Below are 15,523 nucleotides of genomic sequence, written 5' to 3'. Positions count from 1 at the left end.
TGACTTGTTAACTATGTATTGACCACACTTTAGTCATGGTGCACAGTTTATGATAAAATAATAACTTTAATAATATGATAAAAGTATATAAATAATAAGATGTGGTTGACCCAGCCCCACTGTCCTATCTCCCACAGGAGAAGTCAGAGGCATAAACCCTGCCTCGGGAGGCCTAGACTTCCAGCTCTAACCTCGCCGGCATTGCCTGGCCACCCAGGGCCACCGGGACACTGACCACAGGCCAGTGTCTACTCCAGGAAGCTGTCCTCGCCCAGAAATCCACTGTGCCCCCTCCTTGTGAGACCTAGGACCCTCTGCCCCAGCTTTCCTAACTCACAAGGACCCAGAACTGACAACCATGGAGTGACTGGGGTGTCCTCCTCTGCCCCCCTTGGCTGATGGGTTGAAGGCCCATGCTCAGGTGTTTGCTCTGACAGCCCCTGGTGGGCTCCACCCAAGATGTCCTAAATGTCTGGGTGGCACACTGGCGGGGAGGGAGCACCATGGAGACCTGATGCCTTGGGGTTGCCAGGTGAGCACACAGCCTGTGATGGACGCACAGAGCTCCAGGATGGGGGTCCTGTGGGCAGGTGGGCTGAGTCCCAGACACCCTTTCACCTGCAGAGCCCCATTAACAGGCCAGGCGGTCAGTCTAGGACCCCCACTACCCAGCTGCACACCCCAAGATGGGGGCTGTCAGGCTGCGAGGCAGAGTCCTGGGGCTGGCAGGTAAGCTGCAGGCACCTTGGGAGCAGCAACTCTGTAATGAAATGACGTCCCTCTGCTCTGGTTTCGTGGGTAGCTGCTGCCCTGAGCCCCCACTTGACTTCTCCCTCACTCTAGCCCTGGTCCCACCTCATCCTGTGTCGGGGCTCTCCCTGAGTCACTCCGACTGTGTGTGTGTGATCCTCAAATTTATTTATATATTTATTTAACTGGGGGGAGCGGTATGTAGGGTCTTGCTTCCCCGATCAGGGACAGAACCCCTGCCCTCACACTGCAAGTGTGAAGTCTTAACCACTGGGCCTCCGGTGACGTCCCTCAAATTTATTCACTTCTACCTACATGACAAGATTTCTCCTTACTTCTATGTTGGTTACTTAATATGACAGACTGCAAACCAGCATGAAGCTGATCCCTTACTCGTCTCTTAAAGGGTGAGAAGTAGAGCCCTTCAATGCACAGAGAAGATCATCTTGGGTTTGTAGAATTGCTTTTAATATTATGTTTTTGGCTTCTTTATTCTTTCTGGTTTTTAATTGTTGAGAGCCCTCACTTTGCCCCTCACCCTGCCCTCCCACCGCGGCTCTGGGTCACCACACCTTTCTGATGCCGTGCTCGAAGGCCTGTCTGGCCAGCCGGCCAGGCCCGTCCACCGTCTTGCCATCATCGTCTGGCCCCCAGCTGGCGCTGTAGATGTCGATGTAATTGGGTCTGGTGCCCAGAGACTTGGCCTCCACCACATCGGTCACATCTCCATCCAGCATTCGGATGCCTGAAAGCACAGGCGGATGTGAGAGCTGTGTGGATGCTGGCCCCTCGTGGGCAGGGTTCCCATGTACAACATCGGGCCCCACACTCAGCTGGGACCCCAGCCACTAGCAACTCCCGCCCTGACAGCCTGGAAACCCTGCTTGAACACAATGTCAGAGAAATTCACAGCAGAACAAGAGGGACTCAGACCTGAGCACCATCACAGGTTCAATGATGGCGCCCACAGCCACGTGGGCCCTGGCTAAGGCCTGAGGGAAGGCTGAGGTCACCAGACGTCCGGCTCCTTGTGGCTGGATGGCCTCAAGAGTGAGCAGACACCAACGCAAACTGCTTTACCTGCTGGCTCCACCTGCTCCCCACTCCTTCACCCTCCATGGACCACAGGCTTGTGTTCCCAGGCTCAGGGTTGACCCCCTAACCCCATGCCAGCATATCTGGAGGCAGGACTTTCAGGAGGTTCAGATGCGGTCATGAGGGGCCAGGACAGGACTAGCAGACTCAGGAGAACTGACGGTGAGAGCGTGCCTCTCATCTTCTCTGCCACGTGAGAACACGGATGGCGGTCATCTGCCAGATGCCACACTATGGGGCCCTCACGAGAAAGCAGTGGGCTGGCACCTTGAACTTGGGTTTCAGCCCTCCAGAGCTGTGAGCCACAAGGGCCTGTGTTCTGGGCCGCCTGGTCTGTGAGATTTTGTCATGGCTGCCTGAGCGGTTTGGACCCTCAGGTGTCTGGTAGCAAGATGCAGAGCTGCCACCATTGTTCAAGCCTGGATGTGATGGCACAGGACGGGGGGTGGGGGGGGGGTGGACACCTTGTCACCAGCTCCGGAGAGGAGGCCTGGGGAGGAGGCCCCTCACCCATGGAAGGTAGGGGGAACATGGTGCAGGCCACCAGGGAGACCCTGCCCAACCACCTGTTGTAACCAGTTAGTGACCACAGGGCTACCTCATCTCCCTAAGCTTCTGACGTCTGCAATGTGCAGTGATGAAAGCTGTCAAATCTGCTGAGGCGCCAAAACATCTAAAAAGATGGTTCATATAACGTGCCTGGCACATGGTAAGTGGCCACTGTGTCAGCAGCTAGTTCTGACCCTATCAGTAAAAACCGGGGCAGTAGACCTACCTCCAGGGGCTGTTAACAATAACTACTTTTTACCTTTATTTTTAAAACATTTACTATTTGACACATGAACGATTGCCTGGTACACACGTTACAAGCCTATTAAATAAAGCCTGGTACACATGTTAGTTACAAAGCCTACTAAATAAATAACAGACACACATGAACCTCCATCTTGGGAAAATATGAACTTGAACACCTGAGGCCTTGACCCAGGCCTTGACCCAGAAATGTGCATTAGTTTATCCACTGCCTTAACAGTGGGCGCTTTAATATGAGTGGAAGCAGGCTTAAATAACACAGCGTGCACTGGGAATTCATCCTTTGTCAGTTACTTATGTTATAAATACCTTCTCCCAGTTAGTGCCTTGTCTGCTCACTTTGTTTATGATGTCTTTTGATAAATAGAGGTTCTCCGTTTGAATAGAGTAAGAGCCGAATCTTCTTTGGGCTTGTCAGCATCTGTGGAGGATGGACCCTCCGTGCTGTACTTTCTCCTTTCTGATTTCTGGGGGTTGACAGCAGTCAGCATGGCCCCTAAAACCATGCCTCCCGGTCTCCGGTCTGTGTGTCCAGGGCCCGTGTCTCCATGGCTGTGTCACAGATGGGACCTTGGGGCTCTTGGAGCCATGAACACTGAGGAGGGGCCACAACCAGTACAGGATGCTGGCTGCTTCGTGGGGCAAAGATGCAGCCCCGGGGCAAGATGAAGCGCAGAGTGCTTCAGGGGGAAGAGAGCAGGGGCTCAACAGTCCAGGGGTGGAATCACATCCCAGCTGCATCTGGCCTTGGGCCAGGGTCTCACACTCTCTGAGCCCATATTTTCCACAAAATCTGCTGGGGCAGTCGGGAGGATAATATAACATTGGGGCCCTGATGCCCTCTTCTTTCTGAAAAAAAGCAGCTGCTTTCTTCATGTCCTTATCTTTGGCAATGGATTCTCCTGGCAAGAGACCCCGCTGACCATACACACAGCCAAAACCAAACCAGTTCTGTCATCTAGGTGGTGACAGTAGCCTGCCACCCTCAGGCCTCTCCAGGCCAGGGATGGGTGGTGGAATGCCAATGTCTGAACAGGAACAAGATGCCAGGAGACATCCCCCAAGTACATAAAAACAGAAGACCGGAATGCTTCCCGACACCTCTCACATGCCTCCTCCAACCTGGAAGAAGAGTGACTGATGTGTGAGGAAGAAAGCATGACATACTGAGATTTTAATTAAGCATCTGTTTTCCCAACACTGACAAGCTGCCAACAAGGAAAAGGTAAATATTTCCAGTGGAGACCTGCTGTTCCGGTATTAGCATTAAATGCGAATGGCTCTCTGGAAATGCCCAACTGAAGAAAACAGTCATCATTTCTTTAATGAAAAAAAAAAAGACTCATAAACTGTCAGGTACAAAAATAATGTGGACAAACCATCTGGATTTGGTTTGTCCTGGTTGTTGGTGTGCCCACACCTGGGCAGCAGGCTGGGTCCAGGGCTCCCGGAAACGGGACACACGGTGCTGACCCGTCCACTCTGAGGTCCCATTTAGCGAATGAGGTGGGAGAAGTGTGATGAGGAGGATGGGGAGGGGGCTTTGCAGGGCCTGCTGGGCAGCTCAGCCCCTGGCAGAGTCACATCCGGGAAGATTGCACAGCTGGGCTTGCCGCAGTCACCTTTCCACAGACTGACCTGCTCCCACAGCAGCCTCACTGTCCTGAAGAACCCGACGAAAGCACTGATTTTATAAGTTTCCTGAGGAAGTTAAAAAAACCACCACAATTTTCTCATAGTGACCCATCCTTCCTCCCTTCCCCTGCTCCTAATTTACAAAAGGGAATGACAACCCACTCCAGTACTCTTGCCTGGAGAATCCCATGGACAGAGGAGCCTGGTGGGCTACACAGAGTCGGACTCAAATGAAGCAACTGAGCACACAGCACATGCAAATCACAGGCTTGTGTGTGATGGGCAAACCCACCCAGGGCCACTGCATCACCCCTACAAGTGCCCTGCATCCATCCACTTTCACAGGCCAGTGGGAGGCAGGCGGTGCTGGACTTGCAGACAGGGTCTTAAAGGAGTAATTAAGCTGAAGTGAGGTCACATGGGTGTACCCCCCATCCGACAGGCCTGGTGTCCTTCTAAGAGGAAATTCCAATACAGACAACACAGACCAAGGGATGACCACGGGGAGACAGAGATGAGCAGCTATCTGCTGGTCTAGAGAGAGGCCTTGGAAGAAACCAGGCCTGCCGACACCTTCACCTTGGACGTTCAGCCTCTAGAGCCGAGAGAAAATGTTTCTGTTGGTGAGCCAAGGAAAAGACAATTGGAAGAACACCCCCTGCCCTCCTCCCTCTCCCCAACAGGAAGTCAGCCATCAGGCCGTCTGGAGGAGGGAAGGGGAGCCTGACGTGGGCCCACTCCTGTCTATTGAGAGGTAATGTGTTTTGCCTTCAGCAAATGAATGGCAATGCAAGAGCAATGAACAGCGGCAAGTAAAATTAGATTGTGGCTTCCTGAGTGTGACAAATGGGCCTCCCCAACAAATTTTGTTCATTAATCCTGAGTTTATTTTAGCAATTTCCACAGAGAATTGATTTCATCTTTCTCTCTTTTTCCACTAAAACTACAGTATATTCTGTCCTACCAACAGCCATTCTGGACTGAGGGAGGTTGCAACAGTTGTTTAGAAATGCTGCAAACCTGAAAGGCTTCTGCTCTCATTATGGCCCAAGACAAATAAGATTCTCAGATCTGTAAACATGCCTGCACTGAACAGCCTCCTTCTAAGACCTGGGGCGTGTCTGCGGGACTGGGAGGCACATGTTAACTTGCCACAGGATTACAGGAAGTGTCCAGACACCACAGCTGACCACCACACCAGGTCTCCCTGGGCTCCTGTTCAGTCCGATATCCCTCATGGTGGAAATGAGGCAGGAGCCAGTGGTGTCCAGTAAACTCTTGGGGTCCTGCACCGTCTTGGGCCCCTGAGAGGAGGCCTCTCCCAGTAGGTCTTGCATGAACCCTGTCTCTTATTTTCTGTATTCTGATGCTTCAGGCCTTGCTGACCCTGCAGGGACTGAACCCCCACACTCCCAGGCTGGCCAGTTCTTGGAGATGGTACAGGAGGCCCCTAGGATGTCTTCCTTCGGCAAACCAGACAATCCAGAGTCCACCCCACAAGCATGTCTTTCATTGGGAGTGGGGGTCTTACCTTCAGGTTACTCTCCACCTGCCCCAGTCACCCCAGGGCCAGGAACCAGACCACCAGGGGCAGCCCCTAAGCCCCAAGCCCTGAAATGATTCAAACTAGTCCATCTTAAGCCTGCTCACCCCTCCTCACTTGTCTTTTATGCAGAAACCACAATAAGGGCTGCAGATCACTGCTTCCCTTGCTCCTTCTGCCTCCAGAGAGACCCTGGAGCCTGCCACGTGTCCCCCATGGCAGCATGACCCATCCTCTTGGGAACTGTGAGTGACAGACTTTGCTCAGGGACCACTGTCTCCTGACCTGTGGGCCTGTCATATCTGAATAATAATGAAAACTCTATTTCAAAACACGTCACTCTTTCATAATGAGGTTCTGCTGATTTGTCAGAGAACAGTAAAAAGTGGAAGAACCTCAGCAGTGCGCTGGAGATTTGAAATCCTGACTGAGTTTCATGGTTTCTGCACCAGGGAGCAGGGTCCAGAGAGCAAAGTAGTTCAATGAGGGCTGGCAGGATGGGACAGGGGACAGCAGGCAGGACAGGGACTTAGCCCCATAGGCAGGGATGTGAGGAGCCCTGAAGGATGTATGTCCTATGACAGGATGCCCTGAGCGGGCCTCTGATGAACACCAGACGGCAGTGACAAGAAGACAGTCACACCACCCAGCAAGAAGGCCATTGGCTTGTCACGCAGCTCGGACAGGCTCTGTGTTCTCTCCCTGCCTATCTTTCTCACAAGCCCTCAGGAGTGGAACTGCTTCCACTCAGTGTCTGTGCGGACAACCTCAGAATCGCACATGCAGCCTAGAATCGGCTCACCTGTCATCTGGGGAGGATGGTGGCCATACCTGCCCGTCTCCTCCTTCCTAAGGCTCCTCTCAGCCTCGGAGTACCATACCCAGCAGGTGGGGGCCTTTGATGAGAATGTGGGGGCTGTGCTACCCACAGTCATTAAATCCCCCCAAACCTCCCAATGGATTTTAAATTTTCCTGCAGTTAAAAACACACTTGGAGCCTTTGAAGATTAATCTGCAGCTTAAATTGTACTCTTAAAATACTCGTAAGCCTAAACAGCTTAATGGAAATGCTAATGGGACTGAGTTCTGTGAGTCTGAATTAACATAATGAACTAATTTATGGGCAAGGATTAATTTAGCTGTTATGTACTTAGCATTCTCCTGTTTATGAAAGGAAAAGCATGATTCAGTTCCCCCATCAAAACAGGGAACAAAAACACCAGCAGGAATGTGGCTGCTGCTGCTGCACTTGAACTTCCCAGAAACAGTCAACAGGCTGAAAAGGCTCCTGCCCTTTGTCCTTCACGAGGCCTGAGCAGGACACCTTTCAGTTCCAGGGCACCGCCTGCCCCCCAGCAGCCTGGGGATCTGTCCCTCGGGCTGGTGGGCTTTGCTGAGCTGGAGCTGGAGCTGAGCTCCAGGGGCAGGCTGTGCTTCAGGTGACCCCATCCTGCCTCAGGGAAATGTCTGAGTCCTGCTAAGCATCAGCTCAGGGGAGCAACTCACCAAAAGCCAGATGCCCCCTAAAGTTACGATGGACGTGAGTCTGAGTGAACTCCTGGAGTTGGTGATGGACAGGGAGGCCTGGTGTGCTGGGATTCATGGGGTCGCAAAGAGTCGGACACAACTGAGTGACTGAACTGAACTGAAAGTAAAAAAGGCAAGGGCTTCATCACGCACCCTACAGGTGACCTCACCCAGCAAGTTCTCCTTAGGCCAGGGTGGGGTGGGCATCCTACAGGACATTGGGAGGGGCCCTGAGGCCGGAGGACCCAATGCAGTGGCCTGGCTCACCCTCCATGTCTGGGAGGGGCTCTCAAGGAACCAGCCAGGAGGGCTCTGTCCGGAACTCACCTGGCAGGTGAGACACTGATTATGATGAGCTGAAGGCTGGTGGGTGCAAGTCTGAGCCCACCCACCACCACTGCCAACCAGAAGCAGACAGGGACAGAGCGATGGGGAACACTGAGCACAGGGCTAAAATTTAAAAAAAAAAAAAAAGGTTAAGACAGTGAGAGAATAAAGACAGCGAGGAGAAAGGGGCGTGGAGGGCTCGCCATCCTCTCTCTGTGACTTCCCAGGTTGACCCAGTTATCCCAGGAAGGATGGAGAGCGCGGCTTAGAACATATGAGGCTGGAAGAGAGAAGCAAGGCCCAGTTACCTTTGGAAGAAATGTGAATGCAGCCAAGGAGAAGGATTCACATGCCCACTGTGGACCACGGACCCTTTCTATCTGCTCTGCGCTGCCTCACGGGCATGGTGGCAACAGTCCTCACCAGTCACCACTGCAGCACCAGGAGCCACAGCTGCAAAGGGCCGACCTTGGCTTAACACCAGGGGCCTGAGCTCACATGTCGGCTCTGCCAGCAGCAGTGGTGTGGACCCAGACGTAGCAGGCAAGCCTCCTCTCTGACTGTCAGTCTCGCCTGGTGTGAAGCAACTGTACTAACACCCAGCTCCAAGTGTCATTCTGAGGACCAGATGCACAGATGACTATGTGTGTTGGTGCAGCATCTGGTAACTAATGGCAACCAGTGACAGCACTGAGCGCCATCACAATAAAAATACCGATTGGCCGGATGACGAAGAGAAATCGAGCCCCTGGTCCACCTCTACTCAGGGCCCTAGAAATAACAGAAGCAAGAAAAGAAACGAATAAAACAGTAACAGCCCTGGAAAACAAGGGACAGGAGGAGGAGGTGGGATGGGAGGCTGCGGCGGGGGGTGTAGTGGCAGTGGTGGTGGTGAGGGGATGGGGTGGAGCGGGGTGGGCGAGGGGGTGGGGTGGTTAGGGTTAGGTCCTGCCATGTCAGAGGGTTAGGGTTGGGGTTAGGGTTAGGTGGGTGGGATAGCCACCTCCCCTCTGGGCTGCCAGTGGGCAGCAGCAGGCTTCATTCAGAGTCTGACACCAAGGACGAGGGCACCAAGGCTGGACGGGGAGAACAAAGTGGGCAATTCGGGGGGCCGGTACCACCTTGCCAGACTCCAGCATCTTCTCTCAATAGTCAACAGAACAGCCAGACAGAAAGTTGGCAAGGATGTGGAAGAACTCATCACTACTAACAATCAATAGGGTCTCACTTCTAGAACATTCTACTCAACGAGAGAATACACATCCTTGTCAAGTGTGTGCATAAGACTATCAAGATAGATTCACCCCTGACCTCAATGAATCTAGGAGAACTGAACTCCTATCCAAGTGTGTTCCACAACCACGAGGGTCTCTAACTTGGACTCTAACTAGTAACCAATGGCAGAAAGAGAACAGAGCATCTCCAAACAGCTGGAAACAAAACAACACGCTCTTAAATAATCTATGAGCCCAAAAGGAAGTATCAACGGAAAAACCAAACATTGAACTGAATGAAAAGGCAAATACAACATATCAAAATCTGTGAGACATGGCTAAACTTTCTGCTATGAGAGGGATTTATGGCACCACTGTTTACATCAGAGAAGAGGAAAACATCTCAAATCAATAACGGAAGCATCCACTTCAAGATCCTAGAAAAAGACTTCGCGAAGCCCAAAGCAAGAGGAAGGGAGGAAGCATAAAGACGGGAGCAGAAAATGATGAGGTTGAAAACAGAAAAACACTAGAGAAAATAAGCATAACAAAGAGCTGGTTTTCTAAAAAGATTACTAAAACTTGGTAAACTTCAAGTATGAATGACTTAAAAAAAAGGGGGGGTGGGAAGACACAAATTACCAACATTAGGAATTAAACAAAATATAACCACAGACTCTACTGCACCAAAAGTGCAATAAGAGAATACTACAAACAACTCTACACAAATAAATGTGACAAGTGAGATGAAACGGGCCACCTCCTCACAACATACAAATTACCACAATTCTTGCCCGGGAAATCCCATGGACAGAGGAGCCTGGAGGGCTACAGTCCACAAAAACTCAGACACAATACAGCATATGTGCACTGCACTCAGTATGAAACAGACAATTTGAACAGCTCTGTAACTTTTCAAGAAATTTAGTTTGTAATTAAAAAAAAAAAATCTCCCCCCAAAAGAGATTTTTTAGGTCAGAAGAATCTATTAGTAGTTAAAGAATTAACACCAATTCTACACAATCACTTTCAGAACATAAAAGGGAGGGAACAATTCTCAATTCACTTACTGAAGCTAGGACTGCCCTGATACTAAGATCAAACACAGTGTAAAGAGAGAGAGAGAGAAAAATTACAAACCAAGACTCCTCATGAACATAAAAACCCTTTACAAAATATTAGCAAATGGGTTTCAGTAATGTATCAAAAAGGAAAAGAAAACATCATGGCCAAGTGGGGCTTACTCTACAGACAATACTGGATCAATATTCAGAAACCAATATAACCCACCATGCTATGTTAAGTCACTTCAGTCGTGTCCGACTCTGTGCGACCCCACAGACGGCAGCCCACCAGGCTCCCCCGTCCCTGGGATTCTCCAGGCAAGAACACTGGAGTGGGTTGCCATTGCCTTCTCCAATGCATGAAAGTGAAAAGTGAAAGTGAAGTCGCTCAGTCATGTCCGACTCTTAGCGACCCCATGGATTGCAGCCTAACAGGCTCCTCCGTCCATGGGATTTTCCAGGCAAGAGTACTGGAGTGGGATGCCATTGCCTTCTCCGATAACCCACCATACTAACAAGTTAAAGAAAAATCACATAAAACATGTCACTCGATGAGGAAAAGGTGGTGACAAAATTTTACACCCATGCATTCTTTAAAAAATTCAAAAACTGTGAATAGAAGGGAGCATAATGAACTTCCTAAAAAACATTTACAAAAAAATTATTCTTAATGTAAAGGTCCAGACCTTGTTCCTAAGGTCAGGAACAAGGCAAGGATGTCTGCTCTTGGCCGGAAGTTGTAACCATGGTGATAAACCAAGAGAAGGAAATAAAAGGCACATGGATTAAAAAGAAGAAATAAAATTGCCCCAATTTGCAGATAAAAGTATCAAGTATAAAAAGAATCTATACCTAGAACTAATAATAAAGTTTAGAAAGGTTGCAGGATACAAGATTAACATGCAACAAACATTTGTATTTCTGTATGTTAACAATGAACACACGAATGTCAAAGAAAAACAATGACTTTTATCATCATTTAAATAAAATGAAATAGATATAAACCTAACCAAACATGTATAGAACTTGCATGGTGAAAGCTTCATGGTGCTGACGAAAGAAATCAAAGATATAAATAAATGAAGAGATATATTGTGTTCATAAACATAGTAAAGAGGTCAATTCTCCCAATTAACATACAGGTTTAACACAATTCCTACCAAAACCCCAGCAAGATTTTTTGCTAGATACTGACAAAATACTGGTAAAACTTGTACAGAACGGCGAAAGAATTAGGAAAAATAAAGTGGGAACAATCAGTCTACCTTATTTCATAACTTTCTGTAGCTACGACAGTCAAGACTCTGCTGCACTGGCAGAGTGACACGGGCACATAGATCAATGGAACAGACTGAAAGCTCAAATATAAACTCATACAAACAACTCAAATGACTCTTGACAAAAGTGCAAAAGCAACTCAATGGAAGCAAGGCACTGCGACACACAGCGCCACAGCAACTAAATGTCCACAGGCAGACAGAGCCAAAAGCAAGAGACCTAGGCACAGGTCTGACACATTGTACAGAACCAGCTCAGAGTGGGCCTCTCAAAGTGGAACGGACAACTTTTATGAAACTATAAAGCTTTCAGAAAGAAAAACAGACACTATCTTTAGAATGTAAGATAAAGCAGAGCTATAAGACTGATACCAAGAAAATGACCTATAAAAGCTAAAGTTGATCAACTGGATTTCACCAAAATTTTAAAATTTTACACCGCAAAAGATATAGTTGAGAAGGATGAAATGACAAGTCACAAAATGGGAGAAAACGTTCACGAACAACATCATCATCATAGCACAAATAGCTAGAACATACAAAGATCTCTCAACACTTAATAGTTAAAAATTAGAAAATGAGAAAAAAGACATGAGGAGATATACCACCAGAGAGGACACACAGATGGCAAATAAGGACATGAAAGGATGTCCCACATCACTAGCCTTGGAGAAATGCAAATTAATGAGATATCACTACATACCCATCAGAATGGCTAATGTAGAATCAGTGACAATACCAAATACTGGCAAGCAGCAGAGAAACAGGATCACTCGCACAGTGTCAGTGGGAATGTCAAATGGCACAGCGTCTCAGAAAAACACTGCCAGTTTCTTAAAAAAAAAAAAAAAATAGAACATGTAACTTTCCATAGAACCCAGCAAGTTGCACTCCTGGACGTCTATCCCAAAGAAATGAAGACACTGCTCCCACAAGAATGGAAGAATGCCCCCACATTCATACAAGAATGTTTCCAGGAGCTTTACTAGTAATACCCCTCAAACTAGAAACAACACAGATATCCTTCAGTGGGAGAGCAGTGACACAAACTGCATTACATCCATACCATGGAACACTGTTTCTCAATGAAGAGGATCAAACTGCAGATGTACACAACAACCTGGAAGAATTTTGGAAGAACCATAATGAGTGCAAGACATTAATCCCAACAGTTACATAGTATATGGTTCCTTTTTTTCAAGTTTTATCAACCTTTATTACAAATCAATTAGATAATAGTAATCATAAAACTAACATCAGAAACTAGAAGATAAAAATTATTCTGACCAGATAAAAATAAATTTTTTAACATTAATATTAAATAAGTTATTAACAAGTTGGAGAGAAAATGTTTGAAAATGGAGAAGCTAATATTTCTATGACTTAAAAATCAATGTGGTCCCATACTCTACCCAGACATTGATTATAACCTCTAGTTAAAAGTAAGAAAGCTGGGAAGGAAGACTCTTGAACTTCATTTCTTCACATGTTTAAAAATGAAAGAAAAAGAATTTTATTTAAATCAATTCTTTTGGACAATGAGGGCAAAGTTTACATTTAGCCCTCTTAGAATCTATAACACATATTAATGGAACATCTTCATGTATACATTGTAACTGGGATATTTATATTTATCATTACCATGATTCAATCCCACCACAGAGTACTCGACAATCTCTGTTGGCCAATGTGATCGGGTACTGACTCTGGGATAGGAAGTAGAGTGACTTCTTAATACGGGGTACAACACAACTGAGCACCTAAGCATGTGCACACACACACAAACACACACACACACACAGATTGGTCCCTAGAGTTAATTCACTTTTGCAAGAGGAAGACATTCCCAAAATATTCCTAGTCCCAAATTATGGCTCCATTTATACATCATTTTTAAAATGAGACAACAATGGTTGCCAGAGGTTAAGGAAGGAGCTAGGCAGCAGTGGTTGTGTCAATAAAGGGGCTACATGAAGGATCTCTCTGTGACCCTGTTCTCTGTCTTGACTGTATCAGTGCTAGTATCCTGATTGTGATGCTGTTGCTGTAGTTTCACAAAGATCACCATGATGGAGAACTGGGTAAAGGATACACTGGATCTTTATGTACTGTTTCTTACAACTGCATGTGAATCTATAATTATTTCATTTGGACACTTGATTGAAAACATCCAAGAAGGTAAATTATTTTCAAAATGTCAAAACTGCAAAGATAGAGTATCAGAGAATTAAACAACTGAGCTTAGGGATTCTCCCAAGACCCAAGACAAAAGGTCAAAGGGATTAAAAGTTTGAAAGTTAAGAGGCCGAGTTTTAGTCACTGTCTTATTAATAAGAGTTCTGGGAGGATGGAATGAGGAAAAGTCAAGCAAGAGAGTCAAATAAATAACAGAAGGATCCCCTGAAGCCAAGCACAGAAGTCTTTAAATTTCAATCTCAAATCTAAACAGTGATGACCAAAGAAACCGGCTCCCCCTTAGCAGTTAAGCTCACATGATTTCTGGAGTATAAGATGATTAATAACTCAGGAGGGCCAGACAGGAAAAGGAAAACAAACTCATATCGACACACAGGTTGAATCCCAAAATGAGGAAAAGAAAAAACAATTCTGAAAGATTCTGGAAGAAGAAGGAAGTATCTGAAAAGGAACAAAAATTAACATTGGCACCGGACCCCTCATACCAAAAAAACCAGGGGACATGGGTTTTAAAATTCCCAGTGAAAATTATTTTGAACTTAAAATCTAAACTCAGCCAAATCTGCTGGAAGAAAATAGAGACTTCAAAAACTCAGAAAGTTTACTACCTAGATAGCTACCCATATATACAGCAAAGCACTCAAAAATATCTTTTGAAAGAATGAATGACATTACCATAAAAGACAGACATAGGATCAAAGAAAAAAAGGTAACCAAAGAAACTGGCCCATCTTTGCAGTGAAGCCCTCATAACTGTTGCCACGTAATGTAGAAATGTAGTAACAACATGGACTGAAAATCCTGGATGATGCCAATGTGGGAAGCAACGCCAATGTAGGGGGCAACACAGGAGAGAGGAAGAAGGCAGAGGGTTCTTGCTTAGCTCGGGAGAAGTGGGCAGGTGCAGATCAAAGTGCAACACTGCAGAAAGATAAATTCAGATAGGTGTGTTTCAAGGTGTTAGAAAAACAGAACTGGAATGCAAAAATTTCAAGCCATTACAATGAAAAAAAATAAAGAAGAAGCAACAATCTACATCAATCTAGCAAAAGGGAGTAAGTAAAAGAAACAATGAAAAATAGTAAAAAAATATAAGTAAATAATTTAATACATTAGTAAATAATAAAAGAAAAATCAAAATACAATAACAAATATATCTGGTATCGGAAGGTGACTACATCAAATTCCCTTTAAAAGAGACTCTTCAGTTCAGTTCAGTCGCTCAGTTGTGTCCGACTCTTTGCAACCCCATGAATCGCAGCACACCAGGCCTCCATGTCCATCACCAACTCCCGGAGTTTACTCAAACTCATGTTTGACTCAAACTCATGAGTTTACTCAAACCATCGAGTCAGTGATGTCATCCAGCCATCTCATCCTCTGCCGTCCCCTTCTCCTCCTGGCCCCAATCCCTCCCAGCATCAGGGTCTTTTACAATGAGTCAACTCTTCGCATGAGGTGGCCAAAGTACTGGAGTTTCAGCTTTAGCATCATTCCTTCCAAAGAAATCCCAGGGCTGATCTCCTTCAGAATGGACTGGTTGGATCTCCTTGCAGTCCAAGGGACTCTCAAGAGTCTTCTCCAACACCACAGTTCAAAAGCATCAATTCTTTGGCGCTCAGCTTTCTTCACAGTCCAACTCTCACATCCATACATGACTACTGGAAAAACAACAGCCTTGACTAGATGAACCTTTGTTGGCAAAGTGATGTCTCTGCTTTTGAATATGCTATCTAGGTTGGACATAACTTTCCTTCCATGGAGTAAGCGTCTTATAACTTCATGGCTGCAATCACCATCTACAGTGATTTTGGAGCCCCCAAAAATAATGTTTGACATTGTTTCCCCATCTATTTCCCATGAAGTGATGGGACCGGATGCCATGATCTTCGTTTTCTGAATGTTGAGCTTTAAGCCAGCTTTTTCACTCTCCTCTTTCACTTTCATCAAGAGGCTTTTTAGTTCCTCTTCACTTTCTGCCATAAGGGTGGTGTCATCTGCATATCTGAGGTGAATGATATTTCTCCCGGCAATCTTGATTCCAGCTTGTGCTTCTTCCAGTCCAGCGTTTCTCATGACGTA

At 46.8% G+C, this 15,523-nt stretch overlaps 1 protein-coding gene across 4 annotated transcripts in view; it reads right to left on the bottom strand.

The window, feature by feature from the left end:
* PCSK6 (proprotein convertase subtilisin/kexin type 6) overlaps positions 1-15,523 on the bottom strand; it is a 209,848-nt gene that overhangs the window by 63,899 nt on the left and 130,426 nt on the right. For all 4 annotated transcript variants that reach the window (XM_061394654.1, XM_061394652.1, XM_061394653.1 and 1 more), the window contains one exon: positions 1,323-1,495. In XM_061394654.1, coding sequence (XP_061250638.1) covers positions 1,323-1,495 — 173 coding nt within the window. The remainder of the gene's footprint in view (positions 1-1,322; positions 1,496-15,523) is intronic.

Source organism: Bos javanicus, chromosome 21, assembly GCF_032452875.1.
Source record: "Bos javanicus breed banteng chromosome 21, ARS-OSU_banteng_1.0, whole genome shotgun sequence".
Lineage (NCBI taxonomy): Eukaryota > Metazoa > Chordata > Mammalia > Artiodactyla > Bovidae > Bos > Bos javanicus.
Note: the sequence above shows the minus strand (reverse complement) of the source record. Positions and strands in the feature narration are given on the sequence as shown.